General features: G+C 34.8%; 1 protein-coding gene across 1 annotated transcript in view; it reads left to right on the forward strand.

Annotated features, from left to right (window-relative positions):
• USP9X (ubiquitin specific peptidase 9 X-linked) overlaps window positions 1–27910 on the forward strand; it is a 123580-nt gene that overhangs the window by 43221 nt on the left and 52449 nt on the right. Inside the window, 11 exon segments of the mRNA XM_063084472.1 lie at window positions 1117–1335; window positions 5160–5275; window positions 5471–5722; window positions 5799–5937; window positions 7723–7875; window positions 8901–9005; window positions 11008–11214; window positions 13593–13729; window positions 15532–15665; window positions 23905–23992; window positions 26605–26947. Coding sequence (XP_062940542.1) covers window positions 1117–1335; window positions 5160–5275; window positions 5471–5722; window positions 5799–5937; window positions 7723–7875; window positions 8901–9005; window positions 11008–11214; window positions 13593–13729; window positions 15532–15665; window positions 23905–23992; window positions 26605–26947 — 1893 coding nt within the window.

Genomic DNA, 27910 nt, shown 5'->3' on the forward strand with positions numbered 1-27910 from the left:
CTGGGTTCTCAAGTGCCTTGTGACTTTAGGCAGGTCACCACATCTCATTGAAAATATGATGCTATCAATTGTAAGATACACCACTGTTTTATGTATCATTAAGGAAGAGAAACACCCAGATGGGGAATCTAATATACGTCTGGGACACAAAAGGATCAGTGTAGAGGTAAATGAGAAATGAACTCACCATGAAGAAAGGGACAGCAAAGAAACATGTATGTTTCAACCTTGGCACCTGGTGGAAGGAGAAAAAAAAATCTGAAAATTTAATTCAGTATTCAAACAGTTTTGTAGTCTGAATTCAAATTATAGCTGTGATACGGAAAATCCTAAAGTGGAGAATTTACAGTAGTCTCAGGTCAGTAGTGTCCACAAGTGACTAGCAGAGGCAAACACAAATCCTCTTTACAGGCACCTTCATTTTAGGAAAGTAGTTATGTACTATTCACTGATTATACGATACAGTGAGATTCCAGAAAAAGTGTGTGTCTTAGACTAATAAATGTTGAGATTAACTCCAAGTCTCTGTTCCTTGTTTATACTGTAGAAATGGTAGTAAGTTGTAAAGTAGATAATGCTTTTGTGGTCTGTGAACTATTTTCCAAATATGACCATGGCATAAAAATCCCAACATCTTCTGATTTAATGTGTAATTTTATAGATTTAGAAATGGGAACTTTGGAAGTGGTTATCATGCTTCTGCATTGAGGCTTAGATAGCAGATTTACCCCATCTTGGATAATTGATATGTTGTTTAGATTTTAGAATTGCTGCTTCTAGTGTACAAATTCCAAAGAGGAAAAAATGGTAATTGGCATCTTGTCTGTGGATGTAGATCAGGAATAGATAACTTATGGTGCCTACTTCATTTTGTACGCCATAGCAAATGGCTTTTGAAAGTAGGTACCAAATAAATTATGAAATAAATAAATGCTAATTTCTTTTGATAATTAGTTTGATCCCAGTATTAGGGAAATTGAATATAGTTCAAATGATTAATATAGAAAAATGGAGAGATCGTTGTTAATTAAGATATGACTAATTAAGATTGAAAGATATTTGTTTGAAATTGCAATGTTTTGATCTTATAAATCACCTTTCCCCCTTATGTAACAGAGATGTATTATTAACAATACTCATCGCCTGGTGGAGCTATGTGTGGCCAAGTTGTCCCAAGACTGGTTTCCACTTCTAGAACTTCTTGCCATGGCCTTAAATCCTCATTGCAAATTCCATATCTACAATGGTACACGTCCATGTGAATCAGTTTCCTCAAGTGTTCAGTTGCCTGAAGATGAACTCTTTGCTCGTTCGCCAGACCCTCGATCACCAAAAGTGTGTTGGTTTGTTATTTTCAAAATCAAATATTACAGTTGTTTTGCTCTGCCACAGAGCTTTCAATGATCTGAACCTCCTGTTAACATGGGGGAAGAGTAATTTTATATTACTTTTAAAGGGATTCTGCATTATTTTGTGTTTTGAATTCTTTGTTTTATATCAGAGCTATATCTTGTATTTTGTTTTCTCCTGCTAAGTTTTTTTATGTTTAAATATTTAAAATCTGATAGTCAAATTGGCTTTGAGACTTTAAACGAAGGTAGAACTGAGAGCCTTTTCCATAGCTGTTGAAGTCTAGTTCAGTGCTTATGACCATCTTTATTTTTAGCTTTCTCCATGTATAGTTAATCCCCATTGTCTTCTGCCCAGCCTCTTTGGAAATAGTAATAATTTGAGTCAATACAAGACAGACCATATTTTTCCTTTGAAATGAGAGTAGTGTAGGAGATTTACATCTTTGACCAAGGACTCAGGTGTTGATCTGTAAGGCCATGGTTATTTTAGACATTCTAAGATTTTGACTCCAAAAACATGTATCTCCTGTAAATGTGTGATAGTGTTATAAAAGTAAAATTACAGGAATTATAAATGAAAATAAGATAATAAATTCTTCAAATATCATTTAAATATGTATATTCTATACACAAACGTAAATTTTCTATATCAGTGTAAGACTTACACTTTCAAAAATGTATCCATAAACTATGCTTCTTTTAATAAATATTAAATTAACAATATATATTTTAAATTTTAGAAATTAGGGAGACATTTTTAATATTGTGCTTCTTATAAAATTTTCCTTTTTCTAGCCAGCCAGAAAAATTTGAAGTCATACACAAGTATAACATGCTTGGTTTATTCTGTTAGAGGCTGAAATCTACAAAATGTGTTGAATTTACAGCTATTTTCTGACATTTCCTAGTTCATATTGTTGCCATTAGGTGGCTTATTTTTGCTTGAGATTAGATTATTATCTAAGTAATGGCAGTCTTTAAAATCAAAATTATCTATATCTGTATAACCTTCTTTTTTAAAAAAGAAAAAAAGACAACTGTTAAGGGGATCTTAACCCTTGACTTGGTGGTGTCAGCACCACGCTTCCCAAGTGAGCTAACCAACCATCCCTATATAGGGATCCAAACCTGTGGCCTTGGTGTTATCAGCACCACACTCTCCCAAGTGAGCCACGGGCCGGCCCCTTGTATAGCCTTTTTTATTTTACCTTATTTTTTGCTCTATGGGCAATAATAATCTACAACTTGAGACTTACAGGGAACACAGCAACTTGATTTAATATAGCTAAATACAAAGTTTTCAGATGACTTCTGGTTGAAGATATTTTTATTTTTATATCTTTGAAGCCTAGTTTGTCTTATTATTAAATTTAAAATATGGCAACTATAAGGATACTTAGCCCTTCAAAGCCTTTGAGAATACAATTTTTTTTTTTTATATAGCGCAAATTATAGTTTTGAATCAAGGAGAAGCATATTCTACGGTGTTACCTACTCATTTACTTCCTACCAAAATCAGAGAAATTTTATCATACTGTAAACAAGTCTTCTATATAAGCTTTTTAAAAATCGACATTTTTATGATATATTTGACAGAATTTTCAACCATGTCCCTAGATGGATGCAGTCACCATGATATAATGAAGAATCTATGGGAAATGTAAATGCCCATATGTTTTTTTATCCTATTCTCCAAAGGTGGTAGTGGCAAAATTCAGATAGTTAAAGTTAGCTGATGGAGGTGAACTTTCTAAACTGTAAATTACCTTGTAGATACTAAGTTTGTGGTGACTTCCATTAACCTTGAGAATTTTCGAGTTACAGAGCTTTAATACTTAATTATCCCCTAGAGTTTTTGGTAGGTCTTCTCCTCCAACTTCTACTTTCTGTCTATGAACACCGTGCCCCCCAAACCCCAACACTGAACCTCTGTGGCCTCAACTTTTGACCTATGACAAAACTAAAGCTGTTGGGACTATTTCTGACAGTGTTACTTATCTGACTGTGGTGGCATCACCCTCATCTCTCCCCAAATGTTTGAAGATGTTTAAATGAGATTATTTATTCAAACGTTAAAAATATGGTAAAAATTTCATCGGTTGAGACAAAAGGTCTCGGGTGAAATTCACCTATGCTGTCTTTGAAAAAAGGAACTTACAGCTATAGTATAGATAAATCTACATTGAAAGAATATGGCCTTCTGTTTTTCAATTTTTCTATCTAGGGTGACTGGTCTGCTCCTGCCAGTCTTGACAACTTACAGCCAGATAAGGAAGGCTCTTGTTTGCAGCTGCTAAAGTAGCCAATTAACTATACTTTAAAATTTGAAGCATTTTATTTGAATATTCCTGAGTATTACTGAGTAATTCTAATTGTTTAAACACACTGTAGCTGAAGAAATAGGGAAAGATTAGCTTTAGACTAATTCTTCACTGTGTGCACACTTGCTATTTTATACACGTTATACATAACTATTGAGTATATCTCTAGTTACTGAAGAAATAAAAATATATTACATAATGAGTATGAACTTTCTTAAAATTGCTGAATGCCATAAGGGATCTAGTGAATTAAGTACTCAAGAGTTTTAGTTGTTTTGAATTAACCTTTTAGGACTTATATTTAAATATGTGGACTTACTAGACAATTTAGTTGATTTAGATTCTCATAAAACCATGCAAAAACTATCATTAGCTACCATATTTTCTCTTTAAAATAGATATTAAAAATACAACTTTTAATTTGGCATTTTCCCTTTTTCCTGGACATTTAAAAATAAAATAGCTGTAGAAATTATTTTTGCTTAAGGCTTAGAGAAATTGCCTCTTTCCCCCCTTGTTTTCTTCCCCTTTGTTTTCCCCTCAGTGGCTTCTAAAATGTGGCCTTTAAAAGAAGGCAAGGTATAAAAGGTTGTCTTAGGTACATTAATTTTTGTATGGTTGATTCCTTTATCTATATAACCTTTAGGAGGTGTGGGGGTGGTTGGCCGGTACAGGGATTGAACCTGGACCTTGGTGTTATCAGCACCACCCTAACCAACCGAGCTAACCGGCTGGCCCTGTATAACCTTTTAATTGATTTTTTAAGTTTTTACGTATAGGCATGCTTTTGACTACACAATGGTTACCTTTCACAGCTGCTTTGTACTTTTAAGTTACTGCTCTTCCTTAAAGAAGGGGTTTAAAGACAATTTGTATTGTTGTGTGGTGCTACTTCTAAAATGAGAACCGTGTGCATTCATAAAAGTCAGCAAAAGCATCAACCAGCATGTTCTAGTTAGGAACAACAGATATTAATACCGGCAGTTAGTTTTTAATTGACAATTCACTCTCAGGCGTTAATATGATTGTAATTGTAGGGAAATTTTAATTGTTTACAACTACAATAAGAAATGGATTCAGAATTCATTATATTAGATTACCAAGTAGCTTTTTCCTTAATTTACTAATTTTTTTGATGAGTCTTTTTACCTCCTTAAAATCATTTTAATACAAGATATTTTCAGATCATTAGATATTTTAGATAATTCATTCTTACGTGGTGGGATTGCTTCTAATTTGTTTGTGAAGCTGTATTGGTACGAACAGAGAGCTGTCCCAGTGATCTGATCTGTACTTGCTACTTACGCTGCTTCTGTCTCACAGGTGGGATTACTGTGAACAAAATGGAATATTTTGTGGTCTTTTCAAAGATGATTTGACATAATTTGTTTTATTGAATTTACTATTTCTAATATGTTTTAACCAAGATAGTACTTTTTCCCCCTAAAGGCAGGAAGTTAACTTTTTTCATTAATTATATTTGCAGGGTTGGCTAGTGGATCTACTCAACAAATTTGGCACTTTAAATGGGTTCCAGATTTTGCATGATCGTTTTATTAGTGGATCAGCATTAAATGTTCAAATAATTGCAGCCCTTATTAAGTAAGTTATATTTTTATATGAATGTTTAGTGCACTATAGGAATTGCTATTTCATAGCTTGATAAAAATTGAGTTTTTCAAGTACGATTTCCTCTTAAACTTGGTGCTTGGACTTTATAAAAGAAACAGTCTGAGAGTTTAGTCCTGATTGATTTTAAGAAATTGAGTATTACAGGAGTTTTTTGTCTTATTTCAGACCATTTGGACAATGCTATGAGTTCCTCACTCTTCATACAGTGAAAAAGTACTTTCTTCCGATAATAGAAATGGTTCCACAGTTTTTAGAAAACTTAACTGATGAAGAGCTGAAAAAAGAAGCAAAGAATGAAGCAAAAAATGATGCCCTTTCAATGATTATTAAGTCTTTGAAGAATTTAGCTTCAAGGGTTCCAGGACAAGAAGAAACTGTAAAAAACTTGGAAATATTTAGGTTAAAAATGATACTTAGGTAAGCTACTTACCTCTTGAGTTAATTTTTATGTGAATTTTTAGAATCATACTTAATCACTGAATTTCTCTTATAGATTATTGCAAATTTCTTCTTTCAATGGAAAGATGAATGCACTGAATGAAGTTAATAAAGTGATATCTAGTGTATCATACTATACCCATCGGCATGGTAATCCTGAGGAGGAAGAGTGGCTCACAGCTGAACGAATGGCAGTAAGTCTTGATTCTTCTTTTATGAATAAGGATCTGTTTAAGCCAAAAACTAGAAAAGCTCGAGTTAAAATTAATAATACTAACATTTTAAAGTAAACCCTTAAATTGTGAGATGTTTTGATTGATTTATAACTGTTAATCCCAAGAATTTTTTGTAATAACATAGTTTATTATTTGGTAGTGATATGGGTAGCTTAGCATATTTTAAATAAACTTATTATTGAATATGGTATTCTGAAGTAATTATTAGCTTGTTAAGGGATGGGGAGTTGGTTGAAATGGAGTAGATAGTAGTGATCTGGGGAATGGATTGGATAGTATCGGGTACCTAATGGATGAAGTAGCCTATTGTTTAATTGGCCAATTCTAGTTAAATGTTTTAAAACAGGAAATATAATTACTGGAATAAATTCTACATGAATCAATATTTTATTTTGATTTTGAAAATTTCATTTTTAAAGTGCTTATGTTTATATCATTTTGACATTGAAGGTTTAGGAAACCTTATTTACCATAGACATTCTGTATATATTATAGTTTTAAGGTGAATAAGTATGCCATTTAAGTTATAGAACCAATGTTTTTTGAGTGCATACTGTGTGACAGTACTAAGGAGACAACTGTAGAAGAACTGTCCTTGCCTTCAAGGATGCCTGAGTTTTAACAAGGGAAACAGTGAATAGAATGTGATAAGAGGTATGTGGAGAATGTGTAGACATTGGCCCTGTGTTGGGAGTCAGGTGACAGGCATCTGGTTATGTGCATATGATATTCCTGTCTACCTTGAGGAAAGTTGACCCCAAAGATACTCAGTGTGTCCTGAGGACTGGTGCTGGTCTTTGAACTATTGTTAGTCCTAGACAGTACAGAAAATGGCAGCAAGTGTTTAGAAACTTTTGTAGCAATTTTACATTGTCACATTTGTTTTTGTATTTTGCAAGTATCTGCAACATAGATTAGAAATAAAAAAACTGGTCCTTTAGCAGCTGAGAAGTGTAATTTTCTAGCACATTTTGGTCCTAACTAGTTTGTATTCTCAATAAGCTGGATAATGTAAAATCATATGCTGTGGATTACTATGTTTTTGTGTCATGAGTTAGCACTTTATTCTGTTGCTATAGAGGTTAAATAAATGCCAGTCAAGCAACCCAGCATAGTGTTATAGAAACATAGACTGTAGAAGCATGCAGACTCTTTTCAGATTCCAGTTTGAGCCCCTGCGAGCCTGTTTCCTTTTTTGCAATAGGATGATGTATCCCTCATTAGGATTGTTTGGAAGATTAAAGAGCTAATGGATAAACAGTAATGTCTGGCACATGGTAATTGGCTAATAAATAATAGTACAAATAAAGTGCTATTTCTATTTTTATGTTTAGTATTATGTTTTAAGATCAAGACATAATTCTGGGGCAAAACTGGTATAAAGAATCCAAAGGTCCTAATATTGGTCATGTACCTGTCCTACCATAACTATGGTGATTGTTACATTTAAATAATATTTTTCTGAGTGAGTGCTGGAGTATAGAATCTTCTTAATCTTAGTATTTCTAATTTATGGGAGCATTTCTGTATGGGCAAAATTTAGTGCTATGAAATTATGATTTTTTTCTCTATAGTTTATGATTAAAACTTAAAAGCGGATTAGTGTAATTATTTTTGTAAATGTGTTTTTGAATTTCTACTTATATTGTTTAATAGTGCAAATAATACTTACATTTCTGTGTTTAAAAAAAAAAGTTTGTGTTTTAGTTTCTGCTTTGAAACAAGTTTTTGAATTACATTTAGGAATGGATACAGCAGAACAATATCTTATCCATAGTCTTGCGCGATAGTCTTCATCAACCACAGTATGTAGAAAAGCTAGAGAAAATTCTTCGTTTTGTCATCAAAGAAAAAGCTCTGACCTTACAGGATCTTGATAATATCTGGGCGGCACAGGTAAGGAGTTTAAGATGGTGGTTATTTAGTTTTTAAAAGAATGATACTTAAAAACTAAAGAAATACAGTAGTCATGAAATGGGATGCAGGCTTGTGTTGTTTCACTTTTAGTACATTTAAATGCTTGTTATATTTACAGAAATCTTGCCAAGAATCTTTCTGAAATACCTAGTGATATTTTAAAAATAAAAATAATCTATCATCATCTCTGTTTGTTAAAGGTTGGCAATTTGTAGGTGGTTTTAAATAAGAGACAAATAATAAATAGAAAAGACCTCCAATGTCAGGATAGTTAAATCACTCAATTATTTATAAAAACCTGTAATTGTTATTCCAAAGGTTTATAACTTTTCAGAAGGATTAGTAACCTTTATGGTTTCACAGATGGAAACTATATAATTCCTTTGATTATCTTGACAGGTTTCTACTTATGGATCGCTTTAAAAGTACTGTGGGGCCGGCCCCGTGGCTCACTCGGGAGAGTATGGCACTGGTAGCGCCGAGGCTGCGGGTTCAGATCCTATATAGGGATGGCCGGTGCGCTCAGGTGCAGACAGCACCATGCCGAGGGTTGCCATCCCCTTATTGGTCAGAAAAAAAAATAAATAAAGCATTGTGAAGTTCTAGATTACAAAGCTTTGTCTTTTTTAGTCTGTAGAAACCAAGAAAATAGTCAATTTTGCCTTTGAGCGCTTAAGGTTCCAGTTTTGATGCAATACCATTATTGTGCCTTATTTTTCCCTATTTACAGTATTAAAATTAGCATGTTAAATTCAGTAAACTGTAATAAAGGTTCACATGAATTGCCAGAGTACATAGTAACTGTATATCAAGACATTGAGTTGCCAGGTTTAGGTGACAGTTCTGAAGCATTTATAATGTTAGGAATTTTCTTATGTTACAGTTAATAAAAGTATTTCCATCTTCTTCATTTAATAGTCATCAGCAAGAAATTTACACTACTTATCTGTTATTCATATTCTAGTATACTATGATTTTCTTTGCTTTTATTTGTTTTTGAATAGGCGGGGAAACATGAAGCCATTGTGAAGAATGTACATGATTTACTGGCAAAATTGGCATGGGATTTTTCTCCTGAACAACTTGATCATCTTTTTGATTGCTTTAAGGTAATTGTTACCATAGTCAGGTATTACCATTTTATTTTAAATAGAATTAATCCATTAGATCTGTGAATTGCTTGCTCTTAGCCAATAAATACTTAAATAGAAATCTCATTTAAACAATTTTTGGTGTGATGGAATTGGCCGTTGTTTTTGTCTGAATTCTGAATTTTTGATAATCTCCTTAGTGTGAAATGTTACCTCATTGTGGTATTAGTTTTTGTATCTTTGATCAGTAATGAGATTGAACATTTATTCATACATTTTTTGAGCTGTTCTCTATTTTTTTGTGTATGCCTGTTCAAATCTTTTGCCTGTCCACCGCATTGTGGTGTTCGTATTTTTCTTACTGATTCATAGGCATTCTTGATGTATTCTGAATGCTAGTTCTTGTTGGTTTAAGAGTTATAACTAATTTTCTCCTGGTTTGTGGTTGTCTTTTTCACTCACCTTATGGTTGCTTTGAATGAACAGATGTTCTTTATTTCTCCTTTTTATACGTAATTATTTTAGTCTGTATCTCTAAAAGTTGAGTACATGAAGAAAAAAATTCACAATGCCATTATCATACCTAAAAAGTTAGTGATTCCTTAATAACATCAAATACCATTAAAACTTATGGTTGTCTGAGATCATACTTCGTTTTAGAAGTTTGTTTGAATCAGGATCCTTGTGCGGCCCATACATTATAATTGGTTGCATGTTTTTTAAGATTCTTTGAAACAGCAGTTTCCCTCTTTATCTTTTTCTTTGTTTGCAATCTATTTGTTGAAGAAACTGGATGGTTTGTTGCCTTGGTGTATGGAAGCTTGAATTTTTTTTTTTTTTTTACTGGAGTGTATTGTAGGTGATGATGTACTCTTTCTTGAAGAGGAATACCTGGTTGTCTCTCTTTTTATAATGTTAGCCAGATATTCTTAATTGTAATGTAATATTTTGGTCTTTTCTTATATTCTCAGCAGTTCTCTAATTCCTTCATTATTCTGAGCAGGCTAGGAGGCATTAAAAACATGTACCCGAGTTGTCTTCATAGATATCCCATATTCCTCATTGTAAATGTTTGTGTAATAATTCCATTGAAAGGATCTTCTCTAATTGACTTAATCATTCTTCTGCTGTTTGACATCAGGTTCGTTTTAGTTCATTTTCCAATAAACACTGATTAGCAACTTTATACATAAGGCTTTTCCCATATTGTTTAGCAGCATCCCTGGCCTCTACCCACTAAATGCCACCAGTACCCCTCCCCTCCCCAGGGTGTGATAACTATGTTGTATTCACTGAGCATTTAAAATACCATTTTAGAGGTTGGTTTTTTCTTTTTCATTTTGGAGTTTTTAAATGATCTGTCTCCTCCTAAATCAAAATAACATATCATTATTTCTGTGTAAGGTAGAGATTTTTGTTTCTTTGTTAATAACTTAGACTTTGTCACAGACATTTCTGTTTTCAAATGTGTAATGCACATTGCTCTATAATCAGTTTTTTCACTTGTGAAAATCTTTGTCTTTGCCATCTTTCAATATAAGTTTAGAGTTACAAGTAACAGACTGAATCTAAGGTAGTGGTTCTCAATGGTGGGTGGGTGGGGATTCTGCCCCCCTGAGATATTTGTCAGTGTCTGGATACATTTTTGGTTATCACAGCTGGGAAGAGGAGTTGCTAGTGGCTTCAAGTGGGTGGAGGCCAGGGATGCTGCTAAATACCCTACCATGCACAGGACAGCCCCCACAACAGAAGTTTCCAGCCCAAAATATCAGTAGTACTGTGGTTGGGAAACCCTGGTATAAGGTATTTAACTGAAAATAGAGGATTTTTCTTTGCTCTGGAATTTAACTCTGTCCTATGACTGCTGTTAACATCTTTCAGATATCACTTGTATAATTCTGTGACTAGCTATATTGTTTTTCTGATGAATCGAATATAGTTAATCTGGTGACACTTACTGTAAGAAGTGATGTCCAAATAGGTGTTGTTTTCATATAATTAAAAAAAATTTTTTTTATAGGCCAGTTGGACAAATGCAAGTAAAAAGCAGCGTGAAAAGCTACTTGAGCTGATACGTCGTCTTGCAGAAGATGACAAGGATGGCGTGATGGCACATAAAGTGTTGAACCTGTTGTGGAATCTGGCCCACAGTGATGATGTGCCTGTAGATATCATGGACCTGGCTCTCAGTGCCCACATAAAAATACTAGATTACAGTTGCTCCCAGGTAAGGGTGTGCTGCTTTGCTCACTTTTTTGTGAATTTTCTAAGTTACAGGATAGTGCCAGGTTATTCAACATTGTTATTTTTTAAATGATCTTCAGGAATTGGCTTACTTTATTCATATGTCTACCTTCGTTTACCTAGGTCTACATCTAGGTTTTGTGAGTCATTTGTAAAGCATTTTAGTTTCCTTGGGAGAAAGAATAAAACAGGTTATTTAGTGGTAGTATTATCAAATGTATGGTGCTAAAATACCAGTTTCAAATAGATCATAAAATGCTAAAGCTGATTATGTACCTTAGAGGTAGGAGAAATTAGGTTTTCTTTGGTCATAGGGAAGTTAAGAAAAATTAATAGGATTTCCTTAACAATAAAACATTTAGTGCCTTCACAGCAAATCACACGACAGCTTCCTTGCGTTCTAACTTGTAGCATGGGTATCTTTTAAGATGTGGTAAAATGAACATTGCTGAGTAATTTCCCACTTGTTAATAAAACTATTTGCTACCCTGGTGAACTGGTAGTTAGGCAAGAGCTAAGAGAAGTCCAAATGGGGTGTATCTAATTCAGATACTACTCTGTTTTTGACTATGCTTGCTTGTGACAATTCATTAAGTGTTTATTCAGCATATTAAGTAGTAATAAGAGCCTTCAGTTAAAATTATTTCATTAAACCAAGAGACCTTACGAGCAGTCTTGAATCAGAGCAGTACATTTGCTATCAAGGGTTTAACTAGTAGCTCCTCTTTTAATTAATTAATTAGCTGTTACAAGTTGGGCATCCTTAACCTGAAAATCTAAAATGTTCCAAAATCTGAAACCTTTTGGACTTTCAGATTAGAGATGCTCGAGTGGTATGTATTCTGCAAATATTCTAAAGTCCAAAAGAAATCTGAAATCCTAAACACCTCTGATCCCAAGCATTTCAGATAAGAGTTGTGCAACCCACAGTATCAGTGCGTGGCACAACATTTTACACATTAATCCATAAATAGTTGTTGGATTTCACGAAATTTAATAGAGTGTTGCCTTTTACAACTTCATTTTTCATTTTTTAAAAAGTCATCCTCCAACTCCCTCCACTTGCCAAAAAAAAAAAAAAAGCCTGCTTTTTGAGAGCCTGATACATTTGATCATATACAGATGTTTTTATGACCTTAAAAATGTGCAGCCTATTAAACCTAGCATTTCTACTTTTAGAAATTTCTCAGAAGTGATTAGAAAAGGACACAAAGCTACATACAAGGACATTCATTAATGTTTATAGACATGAACACTTGGAAGCCTCCTGAATAATTACTAATGGTTTATACAGTGTTGTATTATGCAGCCATTAAAAATGGTTATTGATGTAGAAAGCCTTTTACTGATGTAGAAAATGTTTAATGCAAAACACTTAGACTATGATCCCAATTTTGTTACCAAAAAAGGAATGTCCATATATTGCAAAAATAACACCAAACATTAGCGGTTAAAAAAATATATACACAAAATTGTTTTCCCCACTTACGCATGCAAAAATGAAATATTCTGAACTTATAAAATTGTTAGGTCCACAAACCTGCACTTCTGTAGTAATCGTTGTTGACTTAGGGAAAGGGAGTAAATTAAGATTTGAGAAGTAAAATACCGTAATCAGAATAATAATGAATTTGTAACATTCTTAATTTCTAACTACATGTACCCATCTCTGTTCCTTGTTTGTATGTGGATATGTCTTTATTTTGATTTTGGTGATTTAAAAAAAAAAAGTTACTTAGTTGCCATGCCATTATTTTCTTAGAAAAATATAAATTTTCAGTGTTTTTCACTGCTAAAAAGAAATCCATTTAGAGTAACAATCAGGGCCATTAGATGTTATGCTAAATTCTGTGATATGGTAGAATTTCTTAAAACATTGGATAAAAACTGAATACCTAACTTCTGGCAAGTTTTTAAATTTATTTTCTCTTCTTTTTTTGGTGGTTGGCCAGCACAGGGATCCAAATCCTTAACCTTGGTGTTATCAGCACAATGCTCCACTGAGTTAGCTAAGTTAGCTAATAGGCCAGCCCCTTAGCGAACTTTAAAAATGAACTGTTCTGTCAGTGTGCCTAATACTTAAAATCTATACTTTTGTATAGATATATTTGAGTCCATGTAATGCTGAGCTTTTTTATAATAATGCCTCGCTTTTTGGAGTTTTAGTAGTGAATGTGAAATAAAAATGTACTTAAAGCTTTTTTATTATTAAACTCTTTACTATAATTACAGTGTAATTATAGTATGTTAGTGATGCAAATCTCATAAGAAAAGCTTGTATATTGCCATTCTCAAAATAACTTGAAGGTAGAATTCTCCTGAGTATTGATCTGTATAAAATATGGAAATTGTTTGTTTAAGGACCGTGACACACAAAAGATCCAGTGGATAGATCGCTTTATAGAAGAACTTCGCACAAATGAGAAATGGGTTATTCCCGCACTGAAACAAATTAGAGAAATTTGTAGTTTATTTGGTGAAGCACCTCAAAATTTGAGGTAAGACTTTTAAACATAGAAAATTTCAATATTTTTATTTATGTATTCTGTTGAAAAGAAGCAACATATCAGTTGGTAAAAGCAAATTTTAAAGAAAGAAAATTAGTGGAGTGATAGGAGACTAAGAGAAGGGTTAGTTTGGAACAAAGGAAGAATCCTTTATTGTATCTACCTACTTTGTTTTATTGATGAGGAAGTAAGGCATAATTAAATAAGTATCAGAATCAAAATGATTCAGAATCAAGATATTGCCTTCAGGTTCCTGGTTCAGAATTATCTCTTATTTGCAGCAAGTATGTTGTATCTGCTAATCTCATTCGTTTCATTTTATCCTTCCTGCCTTTATTAACTTTGAAACATCATACTACTACACAGTAGTTTTCAAAGTAAAAATAAACCTATTTCCTTTTTTTAATAGTTAATTTTAAGGTTAACTTCAAAGATTAGACTTCAAGGACATGAAAGATGATCAAGATATAGTCAAAAGTTTTTTAAAAAAATTTTATTTTAGCTAAATTTCATTTTAATAGTGTTTTTGGTGGGGTGTTGTTTTTTTTGGAGTTGGAGGGGTGGTGGTGGCTGCTGGCTGGTATTCCAAATCCTTGACCTGGTGTTACAAGGCTGTGCTGTAACCAACTGAGCCAACCAGCCAGCCCTTAATAGCTATCTATCTTAGATGCCAAATTCTGGTTACTGAAATAATATGTCCTTGTATTTTCTGATAATAGAGTTGGAACTGATAAAATGAAAGGGAAAAATAATGTGGAAAGAATACTCAAAGTGGAGCCAGGATTTCTAATTGTGAACCTTGTGTCAAACCAGTTATTTAATCCTGTAAATATTGTCTGAAGAATTATATTTCTCTTACGTATAAAATTAAATCATTTCCAAGATTCTTTACAACTCTAGATTGCTATGATTGTACCTAAAACAGAAGTTGAAAATGTCATATATATGTGTCTTGATTTTAAACAGTTGGACTTGGTCTCATATTTTTTAAGGCTAGAAAAAATATGAAATTGGAAAAGCTATAGGGATAAACACCAGATAAAATTTAGACATATATCTTATTGGCAGTAACATTTATTTGAGAGACATATTTTGAGTATGTTTGGCTCACTATACATATGCCATTTGGCCTTTCTCAAATGAATCCATTTGTTGCAGATGGATATAATAGTTCACATACTCTTTCAAGATACAGTGGCCACATTGCCAAAGAATAGTAGTAATGGCTGTGAAAATTCATTAATTTCAGTAAAGGTGACAAAAAAGAGTGGAAAGGAATTAGATGTCTTTTTGGTGATACCTGTTGGCAAATATGGCTACAAACCACATGTCCCAGAATGTACCTTGAATAGCTAATAAATAAAATTTTAATGAAAAAGTTTTCCTTGATTAAATTCTTCACTACAGTTATAGCATAATCTTTGTGACACTAGTCAAGGAGTGTTTCTGTTTTATAATTCTGGAAAGAGTCAAGTAACCTAACACGAGCGCTTTGATACTACTATAGTGTAGGAGTGGAAATCAGTCATTGAAGTAGACTCCCATGGGGCAAAGTTGGAGAATACTGGTTCTCTGTGGCTTTTGTGTAAAATAAGAATGATGGAATATGTGTCTTATTTTTTTAGGCATTATTTTCTTTTAAATTGCTTGATATTATTAGTAAAGGAAGTAAATGGACAGAAAAATAATTTGTTCAGTTTTTAAATTACTAGCTAAAAATTTAGATAGTATAAACTCTTGATTACAACAGAATTTAATTGCCTAATTATATTGTTAAGTTCTTCTCGTTTCAGTCAAACTCAGCGAAGTCCCCATGTATTTTATCGCCATGACTTAATCAATCAACTTCAGCACAATCATGCCCTAGTTACTTTGGTAGCAGAAAACCTTGCAACTTACATGGAAAGCATGAGACTATATGCTAGAGGTACGTATTGTAAGATAAGGTGGACTCTGGGAAATACACAGTGACTTTTTTTTTATTAATTACCTTAGAAATAACATTTATTTTAAAAGGTGGAAAGTAATTGGTTTTATAAATTGTGTTCCTTTGTGGACTTATGATTCACTTTTATTTCCAAATCTTGCACAACCTAAACTTCAGGCTAGCATTCCAAGGCTCTTTACTAAGTGCTTGCCTTCCCAGCTCTCATTGTTAAATTGATTTCTTTTTCTTCCCTGCCTGGGGAGCTCTGCCTGCTTGTACTACAATTGGTTGTTACCTTCTTAGGGTACTACCACCACCTTTAGCTTTTTAAGAAAACTTGTTTTGTGTAAGGCTGTTCTTGCATATGTTATAGTTCTTTTATAATCCTAAGTCCATGTTTCATAAGTGCTTCAGACTTTATGAATTAAAAATTCACAAGAATGGAGAGGGGAAGCTACCAGAATCCAGATATTCACATTGTTTTTCAAAGTGTGAAATTATTTAAACATGTTGGGGTAATGTTTCCTGTGATTTCAATAGACCATTTTTAAGTGCCTGCCATACATGGAGCCTTGTTTCAATGCTTGTTTGTCCTCTGACATTTGTGTCAGAGTCTGTGTGTGCTAGAGTATAGACAGGTTCTTATTCTTCCTCTCTCTTATGCCAAATTCATAGGCAGAAAGAAATTGCCATCTTATAGGCTTAAGTTTGTTCCCAAGCCATAGATAAGAAAACATTATATTACCAGTGTTACAGATAGAATTGAACATAATGGTTGCTGAACATAACACTCATTTAACATGTTATATATAGTAGGATCTACCAATAGTGTATATTAAAACCAAGGATATTTGCAATACTCATTTTTTGAGGAGTAGACTCTTGACATTGTTGAAGAAAATCCCATGGTGCTCATAAATCACCAGATTTTTGCATTTCCAAATAAAATTCAGATAAGCATAATTGAAAGATTAAGCAACTCTTCAGATACCCCTACTGATTTTGTTTACTCTTTGTTCTTCCAGTTATCTTTTCTGAGCCAGCTGAGTCCTCCTAGGTGATAGGTTGTAGATAAGCAGTCTAAGCATTGGGTAGCTGATGGGCCAGACAGTGATCTTTTATCATTTCAGTCCTTGGTTCCTTCTAAGCAGAATGATAGAACAATAAGTGCAATATAGGCAGAAAACCAAAATTAGTGAGAGAAATTATGTTTGTATGCAGTACACCCAAGCATTTGGGCTCAGTTTACTGTAACTCAGACTCTGTGATTTCATCTTTTCTTGGTACAAAGCCCTCACAGTTGCCAATGCAGGCTTTCCCCCAAATTGGAGCCATATAAATCACATGTGATTTAATTCTTATTTTTATTTTCTTTATTTGCATATGGTGGTTTGTTCAATTTCATTGTTGGAGGTTGGGAACCCTGCTGTCAGGGCATTCAGGAGATAGTACATGTGCAGTTCAGCCTCACTAGGGTTTTCTGCTCCATTTTAGTCGAATTCTACATGAGTTACTGCTTCATCTCAATTTCATGGCCACAAGGATGTTTGTATTCTTCAGTTTCCCTTCCTTATATGGTCTGTATCTCCACAAAGTAAGAGATATGAGTCTGCATAGTCAGATGGTCTGTGTTTGAAACATGACCCAGACATACTGACTGTATGATCCTGGGCAAGTTTTTTATGTTAGAATAATGCCTGGCACATAGTAGGCACTTGATTTTTTGCTATTCTATTTTTCTCTGGATTCATCGATATCACACCTTCTGTTTGTCCTAACCTTGATATTTTTTCTCCTCTAATTTGTTACACTACTGTAATTAATACTGATCAGCCTACAGATACTTAAATATGGGGGTAAAAGTAATTTTTAAAGCTAGTAAAATTCTCTTACTAAAACTTTTCACAACATTAAATCACTTCTGTAGTCACATCATCTACCAACTTGTCTGTTGCATGCATATGAAAAACCTTTAAAGAATGATTTGATGAACACCAGTGCGTGAAGGCACTAGTGAGAACACATGAGTAAATTACTGGAGAGAATTTTAATAAGTTCATTCCTTTATCTAAATGATGTTAAAGCAGGAGACGAAATCAACTGATCATGCTACTGAGGAAATTTTTTTTCCCCAAAGCTAAAGATGCGCATGGAGTTGAAATATTGACAGGACAAATACTTAATACTGGTGAGGTGGTTATCAGAAATCGAGAATACTAGTGAACTGTGGAAGCCTGATGTTATCCTGCTGAATAATGCCTCCTACCTAATGGGATTCGTACAATACTTTTATGACAGAGGCATAAACCATAATTTACTTTAGAACTGCAAAATCAAAGTATAAACCACCTTTCAGTTTTCATTCAAGTTTTAGCTCATTGGTAGGATACTCATTGTACTGACTTGAATACTTACTGAAAGTTTAATTTATCATTTTTCCTTGTTTCTGGATAGAGTTGGATGACTTGTCTTTACTGTAGATCACATTTTTGCATTATGTTTTCTAAGGACTGCCACTTTCCATTACTTCTACCTAACCTATTACATCCATTGCTGATAGTTTTTGGGAACATTTTCCATAAAAAATATTTCTTCGTGTGTCATTCACCAACAGTGCTCTGTTAGGATACAGAACCTGGGCTAGACTTCCTCAGTACCTCTGACTCATTCCTACACATCAGCCATGTAGTACTGTTAAGCCTGTGTGGGTTCTTTGTGGTTAAGAAAAAATAAAGCTAGTATCTATATTATGAAAAGCTTATACCTTTCTGGAGAAATAGCTGTTTGCAGGCCTGGAGCAGAGAAGGTATAAGATGATCCTTGAACTTAGAAAGTGCTCGAAGGATCATGTTGACAAGTAAAAAGGGTACAGGAGTTGGCTTTCACTGGCCAAAACTTGGCTAAAATAAATACTGAAAATAATTGAACTCGTTGAATAAAATATAAATATGTGGATATAAAGGAAAATGCCAACTAATAAATGTAGAACATGTGATGAAAAGTACACGAAGGGATGGGGGATTTAACTTCTGGAATGGTGTGGTAGGATTCTTAGCAGAATTTCTTAATAAAACATCTATTTAACTGGAGAAAAATATTTTTAAAAAAATCATTTTAAATGTCTGGAAATTGTCCTAAAGGGATATAGCAAATAGGAAACATGTATTCAAAAAAATCTATTAACTTTCAGAAAAAACAGCAAGGATCTGTAGCATTTGAGCCACAACTCGCTCTCTTCTCCCCACGTTCAGCTCTGTCATGTGGAAACTCTACTCCTGGTAGATCTGACTAAGAAGCAGGGGCAGTGCCTACTCACAGGGTGGAGGCTTTACTCCAGGCATGGCAGGCTGAGGATACTGGTGCCCTGATTACTCCCACCCCAGCTTGCTCATAGGGTGGAAGTTTTGTGTGTGGGGAGGCGATCTGAGAAAATCAGGAGCTTCCACACACCAGTACCTGTTCATAAGGCAGGGGTTTTATTCTGTGAGAAGCTGGCCACTGTCCTGCTTCCAGCTCCTGTTCAGTGGCACAGACATTCTGCCCAGCAGGAGAGATAAGATGTGAGAACAAAGAGCTCAGCAGTTATACTTGAACAGACTGACTTTATTTGGACCAGAACATGCCATGCCTAAGGGTGTTATTTAAAAAAAAAAAAAAAAAAAATTGAGATTTTGGTGAAGAACAATTAAGAGGATACTTGTAGCTCCTTTGTACTGCTATCAACAAGATAAATGGTAGAGCAGCCAGAAGTTTAACAGAGATCTCTAGGTAAAGAGGCAGCCAAAAAGAGCCCTGCTGGGATCATCATCAACCCTGAGGGTCAGGAATGCTGTGTGTATGCATTAGGCTGTACCCACTCAGAAGTAATCAGAGCAGGACAGGGGGGCGAGTTGAAAACATTTTCCAAGCTGCACACAGATCCCTCAGCAAAGGGCGAAAGCCTCACTGACACAGTGGACTTAAATACAGCTTCTGAACAAACAGAACACTAGATGAACAATAAGCTACCCTGATTCAGGGATGACTCCTCAGAAGCCAGGCTTAAAAACTGCAGGTATTCCTGGCAATCTGGAAGAGTATGTGCGTACCCAAGACTGCATTCTCTCTGGATTGAAAAGGGCATATTAAAGCTACTAGTCCCTCACTGAATGTAGGACAAAAACAAACTTGAACCGTGATAGCAGCCTCCAAACCACATACACATCCAGTGGTAAAAGGCAAAAATCTAACTGGTCAAGAGGGCTTAACCACAACTTTTAACCAATAAGGAGCTTATACTGACCCAGGGGCAACCCCAGGTAGCCAGACTAAAAGATAAAAACAAAGAGGAAACATTTGAGCATAGCTATCAGGTTGCACGTAGTGGGGGAAATAGACTTCACAGAGTTAGTTCAACGCATTCACTAAACAACCCAGCAAATGGCATCAACTGGGGAGCAAAGGGGGATCAGCATTTAAGTTGCTGCCCAATATATCTAAAATGTCCAGATTTCAACAAAAAATTCTGAGACATGAAAACACAAACAGGAAGATGCGACCCTTAGACTGACACAAACTGCCTTTGGAGGGGCCCAGATGGTGGACTTTGCAAACAAAAACTTGAAAGCAGCTATTACAGTTATGCTCAGAGAACTGAAGGAAACCATGTCTAAAGAATTAAAAGAAAGTATGATGACAGTCTCTAATATAGAGAATATCAGTAAAGAAATAGATGGGTTTTTTGGCTGGCTGGTTAGCTCAGTTGGCTAGAGCATGGTGTTGGTAACACCAAGGTCAAGGGTTTGGATTTCCCTACCAGCCAGTTTTTTTAAAGAACTACATGGAAATTCTGCACTCGGAAAGTGTAATAACCAAAATGAAAAATTCAGTAGAGGCTCAGCCATAGATTTGAGCTGGCAGAAGAATCAGTGAACTCAAGGATAGATCAGTAGATCTAGACCCAAAAGTAATACTTAAATCTCTTAGAAGAAAACAGGAATTAAGTCTTTGTGACCTTGGGTTAGGGAAAGCAGAATGGTTAGGCAAAAAAAATGGGGGGGGGGGAACAGGAGGGGTGGCAAATTGGACTATATCAAAATTTCAGACTTATCTGCTGCAAATGATATCATCAAGAAAGTGAAAAATCAACTCAAGAATGGGAGAAAATATTCGCAAATCATATATCTGATAATAAGGGACTTGTATCTAGAATATATAAAGAACTCTTACAGCTCAACAATTAAAAGACAAGAAATGGGCAAAGGATCTGAATAGAAATTTCCCCAAAGAAGATAACACAAATGGTCAATAAGCACTTGAAAAGAATCTCAGTATCATTAGTTATTAGGGAAATGCAAATCAAGACCACAATGAGATATACTACTTCACACCTACTAGGATGATAAAGAAGACAACAGCAAGTTTTGGTGAAGATGTGGAGAAATTGGAGCTTTCGTATGTTGCTATGGTGCAGCCATCTTCCTAAACAGGTTGGCAGTTCCTCAAAATGTTAAACATAGAATTTACCATATCACCCATTCCCAATTATATACCCAAGTGAAGTGAAATGAAAGCATAAGTCCATGCAAATACTTGGACATGAATGTTCATAGCAGCATTATTCACAATAGCCAAAAAGTGGAAACAACCCTAATATCTAACAGTTGATGAATGAATAAACAAAATTATAGTATATTCATACAGTGAAATACCATTCAGCAGTAAGAAAGAATAATATGTGCTACAACATGGACGAACCTTGAAAACATGCTAAGTGGAAAAAAGTCAGAAAAGACCACATATTGGGTGGTTGCATTTATAGGAAATGTCTCAAATAGACTAGGGTGGGGGAAAATGGGAGGGAGTTATTTGTACAGTGTTTCTTTTTGAAGTGATGAAAAATGTAGACAAAGATTGTGATGGTAATTATACAACTCTATGCAAAAGCTGTGTTTAAAATGGGTGCAGTTTTTTGGTATTTGAATTATGTCTCAATAAAGATGTCTTTTAAAGGTGAACTTTGTCTTTTATGATGAGTTCTGAAATGGGCCCCAGGCATCTTGCTGTTTATGATGATCAAAACCAATTTGTTAGTCTCAGCCATGATTCTCCACCTCTACCTACCCACTTTCATGGACACCTGAGTTAGTTTAGTCTCATATAATTCCTCTCACTGTTTTCGGTGGGATATCTGCCACCTAGGCAACATGAGTCAAAAGTGGATCATTCTCATTTGACTGCTAACAAATCATGGTATTTGGAAATAGATGTTTACAACAAAAAGTACAATCCGTTTTGTTTTTTCATTTTGGCAGCCTGAAAGCTTCCCTGTAGTGAGAGGGCCTCTCCTTTCTATTTAGCATAGAAGAATCTTCTTATATCTTGACTTTTTTTGATTATTGTCTGGCTTTCATGGAATGTTTCTGAAGTTCTACCCTGTGTCCAGGATCCCAGTTCTTGATACAATGTGTTGGCATCTAAATAAAAACGGGGAAGGGGATTGGTTTCTAAAACAGGTTGATAAGTTTGATAAACAAGATATTTACATAGTCTGAAAGTATCTCCCCACAAATTGTTTATAAAGAGAAAAATAGTAACTTTACAGTGGAGCAACCTGGTGGACCAAGTAATCAAAGTTAGTGTTATGAATATTGCTGCAAAGTCACATGATGTGCCTTCTGATAATGATACACTATAGAGGACGTTGTGTCATTTCTGTGCTATAGTTTGCCAGATTGTGTAGCCTGAATCTAATCATGAAGAAGCATCAAAGAAGCCCAAATTGAGTGACGTTCAACAACATTGGCTTCTAGTTTTCAAAATGTTCGAGAAACACAAAGAATATGAACTCTCCAGATTAAAAAAGGATAAAAAGTTGTGACAAAGGCGATGTGTATTTAATCTTGGACTTTGAGAAAACAGCATAAAAGGTCATTGGGAAAACTGATGAAACTTGAATATGTACCATGGATTAAATCAGTGGTTCTCTGAGGGGATGGGGGTGGGTATTTGACGATAACTGGAACTGTTTTTGATGGGTAAGGGGTGGGGCAAGAATGCTACTGGAAGCTAGTGGGTAGAGGCCTGAGATGCTGCTAAGCATCCTGCAGTGCACAGAACAGTCCTGCACAACAAAGAATTATCCAGCCCAAAATGTCAATAGGGTGCAGTTGAGAAACCCCGGGTTAGATAATAGTATTGTATCAGTTTCTCTTAAAAAAGAACCCACCAAACAAAGCTAGGCATAAACTCCTAGTTTTTTTTTTTTTAAAGGGGTAGCTGAAGTCCAGTGTTTAGTCAGTTATTTCAGGGCTAGTGCTGTGAAAAAGAAAATTTCTACATGGTATAATAGGATTTGATTTTCTGTCCAGTTTCTGAAGAAAACTTCGAGAAGTCGTGCTTCAAGTCCTGAGCCCTGATGAGATTAACCTTCATGGAAGTATTTGATACATGTTTAGGACTTGGCAGATGCTCATATATGTGGAAGTAGAAAGCAGTCAATGCATGGGGCTTCTTTCTTTGCCAGAGCATTAAAAATGTATTTCTAAACATGGAAATGTCCCATCTTTACATGTTAAGATTTTGTTTAGAGAAGAAACTTACTTTTTGAAGACCTTGATTACCTGTAATATTCCAAAGGGGCTCACACAATTAGAATTCTTTGGCAGTATCACACACATACCATAAGGTCTATGATCTGGTACTGAAATGTCAATAATTAATGCTTAATAGAAATGACACAGTTCTAGACATTCAATATGATGGTGGTGATAATTGTATGATAATTTGGTCATGTGGAGTATCATCTTATGTTACCCTAACTTCCTAGATAAAAATTAGTAATGTAATTTATATTTTATAGCAAAACAATTTTTTTTGCACATTGAGTTTTCAGTATAACAGGAAGGAAATTAAGGGAAAAATATACTTTGTCTTGATTGTAGTTCACATTCACAGACCACAGGTCAATCTTAGGCTATAATCAAATCAGTTCATTATGTGTGAACATTGAATGAAGGAGTTGTGCTGAAGAATTATTTTTGATAAAACATTTCACAGATTATTTTCTTTTGGTTATGTAAAAGGATGGTTTATTTTTGTGGGGAAATAGGAGATTGGTTTAACCAATGATTAGTAGATTTCAGGTTTCCTTTTGATCATAACAGATTAATGACTTTTTAACTGATTTAATTCCTTTGGTTAAAGTCAGCAGTGATGTGGGTATCCATGTGTGTAATGCATGATTTTTCTTAATTTACAGACCATGAAGACTATGATCCACAAACTGTGAGGCTGGGAAGTAGATATAGTCACGTTCAAGAAGTCCAAGAACGGCTTAACTTCCTCAGGTTTGTTTCGTACAATTAGCGTTGCTCCCTTTAAACACAGATAAGGAATGCAGAATGAATATGCTATTTAACTAGGTCTTTGGGTGGCCTTTGCCTCTTACTACCTTTTATTTTCCCATATAAAGATGATTATCTAAAAGACACACAACATTTCTGCATTAATTTTACTAAATACTTTAAAATTATTGGCTGAGTTTTAACTTTCTTTGTAGTATTTGAAGTGAACACTTTTCAGACTTCTGTTCTTCGTATTTGTCTTCTTCGTATTTGTCTATGCTGGAAATAATGTTTATTTTTGTTAAAAGACCTATTTTCATAGTTTGACCCAACCAGATAGAGAACCATGCTAACCTTAATGATACCATAGACACTAAGGAAATGGGGACAGGAGGCTGCTGTACCAGCACTCCAAAAGAGTGGTATAAGTTCACTGGTGCCTTGTTTTTTTCTAACAATGGCTTACAATGGCAATCTGAAGCCTTGTGTTGTTAATATCATTTCTAACAGGGATGAGGAAAAGAGGTTTATTCCATTAAGCCAAAGCGAAATGTAGTCCAAGGCTGGATTTGCTCAGTGATATTTAGCTTTTTAGTGCTGATACACTTAAAGATATGAGAAGTACCTTTGTTGTCAAAATTTTTGATGGTGGAGGTTTCTTATAAATTCAAAAGCCATGTCATGCAGCAGAAGAGGTTATTCAGATCAAAAGTGTGCTAACAGAAGTGCCTGGGTCGGGCCGGCCCATGGCTCACTTGGGAGAGTGCGGTGCTGATAACACCAAGGCCATGGGTTCAGATCCTATATAGGGATGGCCATTCGCTCACTGGCTGAGCATAGTGCTGACCACACCAAGCCAAGGGTAAAGATCCCCTTACCGGTCATCTTTTAAAAAAAAAAAAGAAAAGAAAAAAGAAATGCCCAGGTTATCAGTGCTTCAGAAAACCTATTGCATTTATTACTTTGATATAAAGGGGTCTTCAAAAAGTTCATGGAAAGATTCGTATTATCTTTTCCATAAACTTTTTGAAGTACACTTGTATGTTCTAAGGAGTTTTCTCCTGGGCTGTGGAATTATGGACTTGTGTTTATTGAACTTAGCTTATTTATGGGGAAAACTTTTAAGTAGTTACATAATGATTTTAACTGGAGAAAAACTCTATCCACCAGATATTAAGAAATTTGGCATTTGCTTAAAGTATTTTTTTCTGTGTTTTGTTTTTCAACTATCTGGATAGGAGTAGCAGCCTCCCGAGCTTGAGAATCACTGCCATAGTGGGCCCTTGCTATTGACTAGCATGTGTTGTATCCCTTATGTATACAAGAACAGAAAACTGGGTGCATGCCCTTTGGCCTTACTCAAGTTTAGAATCAGAGGACGTATTTTATGGTCCATGCTCTGTTGTTACCTATCCGTGTGACCTATAGCAACTTACTCAAGAGAAAGGAACTTAACTTTATAATGCCTGCTGCGTGTTTGGCCTGTGTAAACACTTAACATTTATTCCTCATAGTGCGGTAATGCAGGTGTTAGTCACATTTGATCAGTAAGAAAACGAGATTCAGATGGCCTAAAGCAGCTTGGTTAAAAACTACATCGCCAGTATGTGATAGAATTGCACCCCTCAACTAGGTCTTTCTGACTTAAGTCTATGATCTTCCTGCTAGGCCAATAATTTTTTAAACTTACCTAGGAGTCTTATGGCTTCTTAGGTTCCTTAAAGACTTCTAAACAAGCAGTGGGAATTTTCATCCCCATCTCTTCTTTCTTTTTCCCCTCCTAACTGCAGCAGCTCTGCTTTTATTTTATACATCAGATTTCCAAATGAGATTTTCACTTGATAAAACACAAGGTTTTCTCTTTCTCTGTCATTCATAGACATGGCGCAGGAAAGAGTGGGTGGATGAATGTTAAAAGAAATTAGAAACATAACTGAAGGGAGAGACTATAGTTGTAGCAGAATTCACCTTCATTATTTTCTGATTTTAATGACCAAACCAGAAGTCACAAAACTAAAAAGACCCTAGAGAGCCTCACTGAATAATTGATAAGCGTCCTGTTAATTATTGACATAAAAAGTTTGTCATATGTAGGTTATTGTGTTCAGTGAGGCCAGGTACTAAATAATGAATAATAATAGGTTATCAGAAAGTATTAAAATTTAAGCAGTTTTAACTCATAAATATCAATGGTTTGGTTATCTGTGAAAGTCACGTCATTGAATACCTCATTTTCCAATGATGCCACATAAGAAGAGTGCTAAATATTTTATTTTAAACTCAACCTATTAAATATACTTTCAGAATGGCTGGTTTCAAAGACTAAACTGTTTGAATTTAGGGAATGAGTCTTTTATTCAGAACCTAGCCAAGTTCTGGGCACATAGTGTATGCCTAGTATATGCTTGTTGAACGAATGAATATCTAATTGTGTTTTTTTTTTTTTCCTACCAGATAAAAGTTGAGAAATAGGTTCTTTTGAAAGAGCTAATATCTTTTTATCCATAGTTAAAATATAATTGTGATAAACATTATTTCATATGTATGCAGATATGTTGCCTTTTAGGATAAAAGTTACGTAAATCTGATTGCTGATTTTTTATGTTTTCTTCAAGGTTTTTATTGAAGGATGGTCAACTGTGGCTATGTGCTCCTCAGGCAAAACAAATATGGAAATGCTTAGCTGAGAATGCAGTTTACCTTTGTGATCGTGAGGCCTGTTTTAAGTGGTATTCCAAATTGATGGGGGATGAACCAGACTTAGATCCTGATATTAATAAGGACTTCTTTGAAAGTAATGTGCTTCAGCTTGATCCTTCACTATTAACTGAAAATGGAATGAAATGTTTTGAGCGATTCTTCAAAGCTGTGAATTGTCGAGAAGGAAAACTAGTAGCAAAAAGGAGAGCCTATATGATGGATGACTTGGAGTTAATAGGATTAGACTACCTTTGGAGGGTAAGTCAAAAATAGGGACTCTGTAAACATTGTATCTGATGTTTTTCTAAGGAATTGTAATTTCACATATAAATTATATATTTATTCTGTTCTGATGCTTGTCCCAGCAGTCTAGGGTAGTAATTGTTCATCTTTATCTTATGTCATTTATTAGTGGGTTTTTTCTTCTCTCCCTTTCTTTCTCCCTCCTTCTGCCACTGATGGTCCTATTGTCTTGGCTTAGAATCTGTGTATTCCAGGTATGTTAAGAAGTGTGCTAACCAAACAAGTCTTTCATGCCTCCATCATGGAAGTTAATGTTTCTTCCCAGTTTTTCATTTAGTGTAGACCTGTTTTCTCCCTTTCAGTGTTAATTTTAGGTTATTAAACGTTTAATGCTAAAGATAGAGGACAGAAGGGCAGACTTTATTTAGAAGGGATTATTAGTGTATACTGTATTGGCACTGTTTAAATACCTGGGGGGAATAAAATATTATTTACTTAAGTCTGATTTTCCATCTTTATAGTTTTTTATTTTATTTTTTTAAGTTTTATTTTGTCGATATACATTGTGGCTGATTATTGCTCCCCATCACCAAAACCTCCCTCCCTTCTCCCTCCCCCCCTCCCCCCCAACAGTGTCCTTTCTGTTTGCTTGTCGTATCAACTTCAAGTAGTTGTGGTTGTTATATCTTTTTCCCCACCCCCGGGTTTTGTGTGTGTGTGTGTGTGTGTGTGTGTGTGTGTGTGTGTCTGTGTGTGTGTGTGTGTGTGTGTGTCTGTGTGTGTGAATTTATATATTAATTTTTAGCTCCCACCAATAAGTGAGAACATGTGGTATTTCTCTTTCTGTGCCTGACTTGTTTCACTTAATATAATTCTCTCAAGGTCCATATAGTTTTAATATATTATTCCTACCTTTAAAAATCTGACCTGTTATACAGCAGTTTATATTATTTTTTGGATTTCTATGAAATATTTTCC

Source organism: Cynocephalus volans, chromosome X, assembly GCF_027409185.1.
Source record: "Cynocephalus volans isolate mCynVol1 chromosome X, mCynVol1.pri, whole genome shotgun sequence".
Classification (NCBI taxonomy): domain Eukaryota; kingdom Metazoa; phylum Chordata; class Mammalia; order Dermoptera; family Cynocephalidae; genus Cynocephalus; species Cynocephalus volans.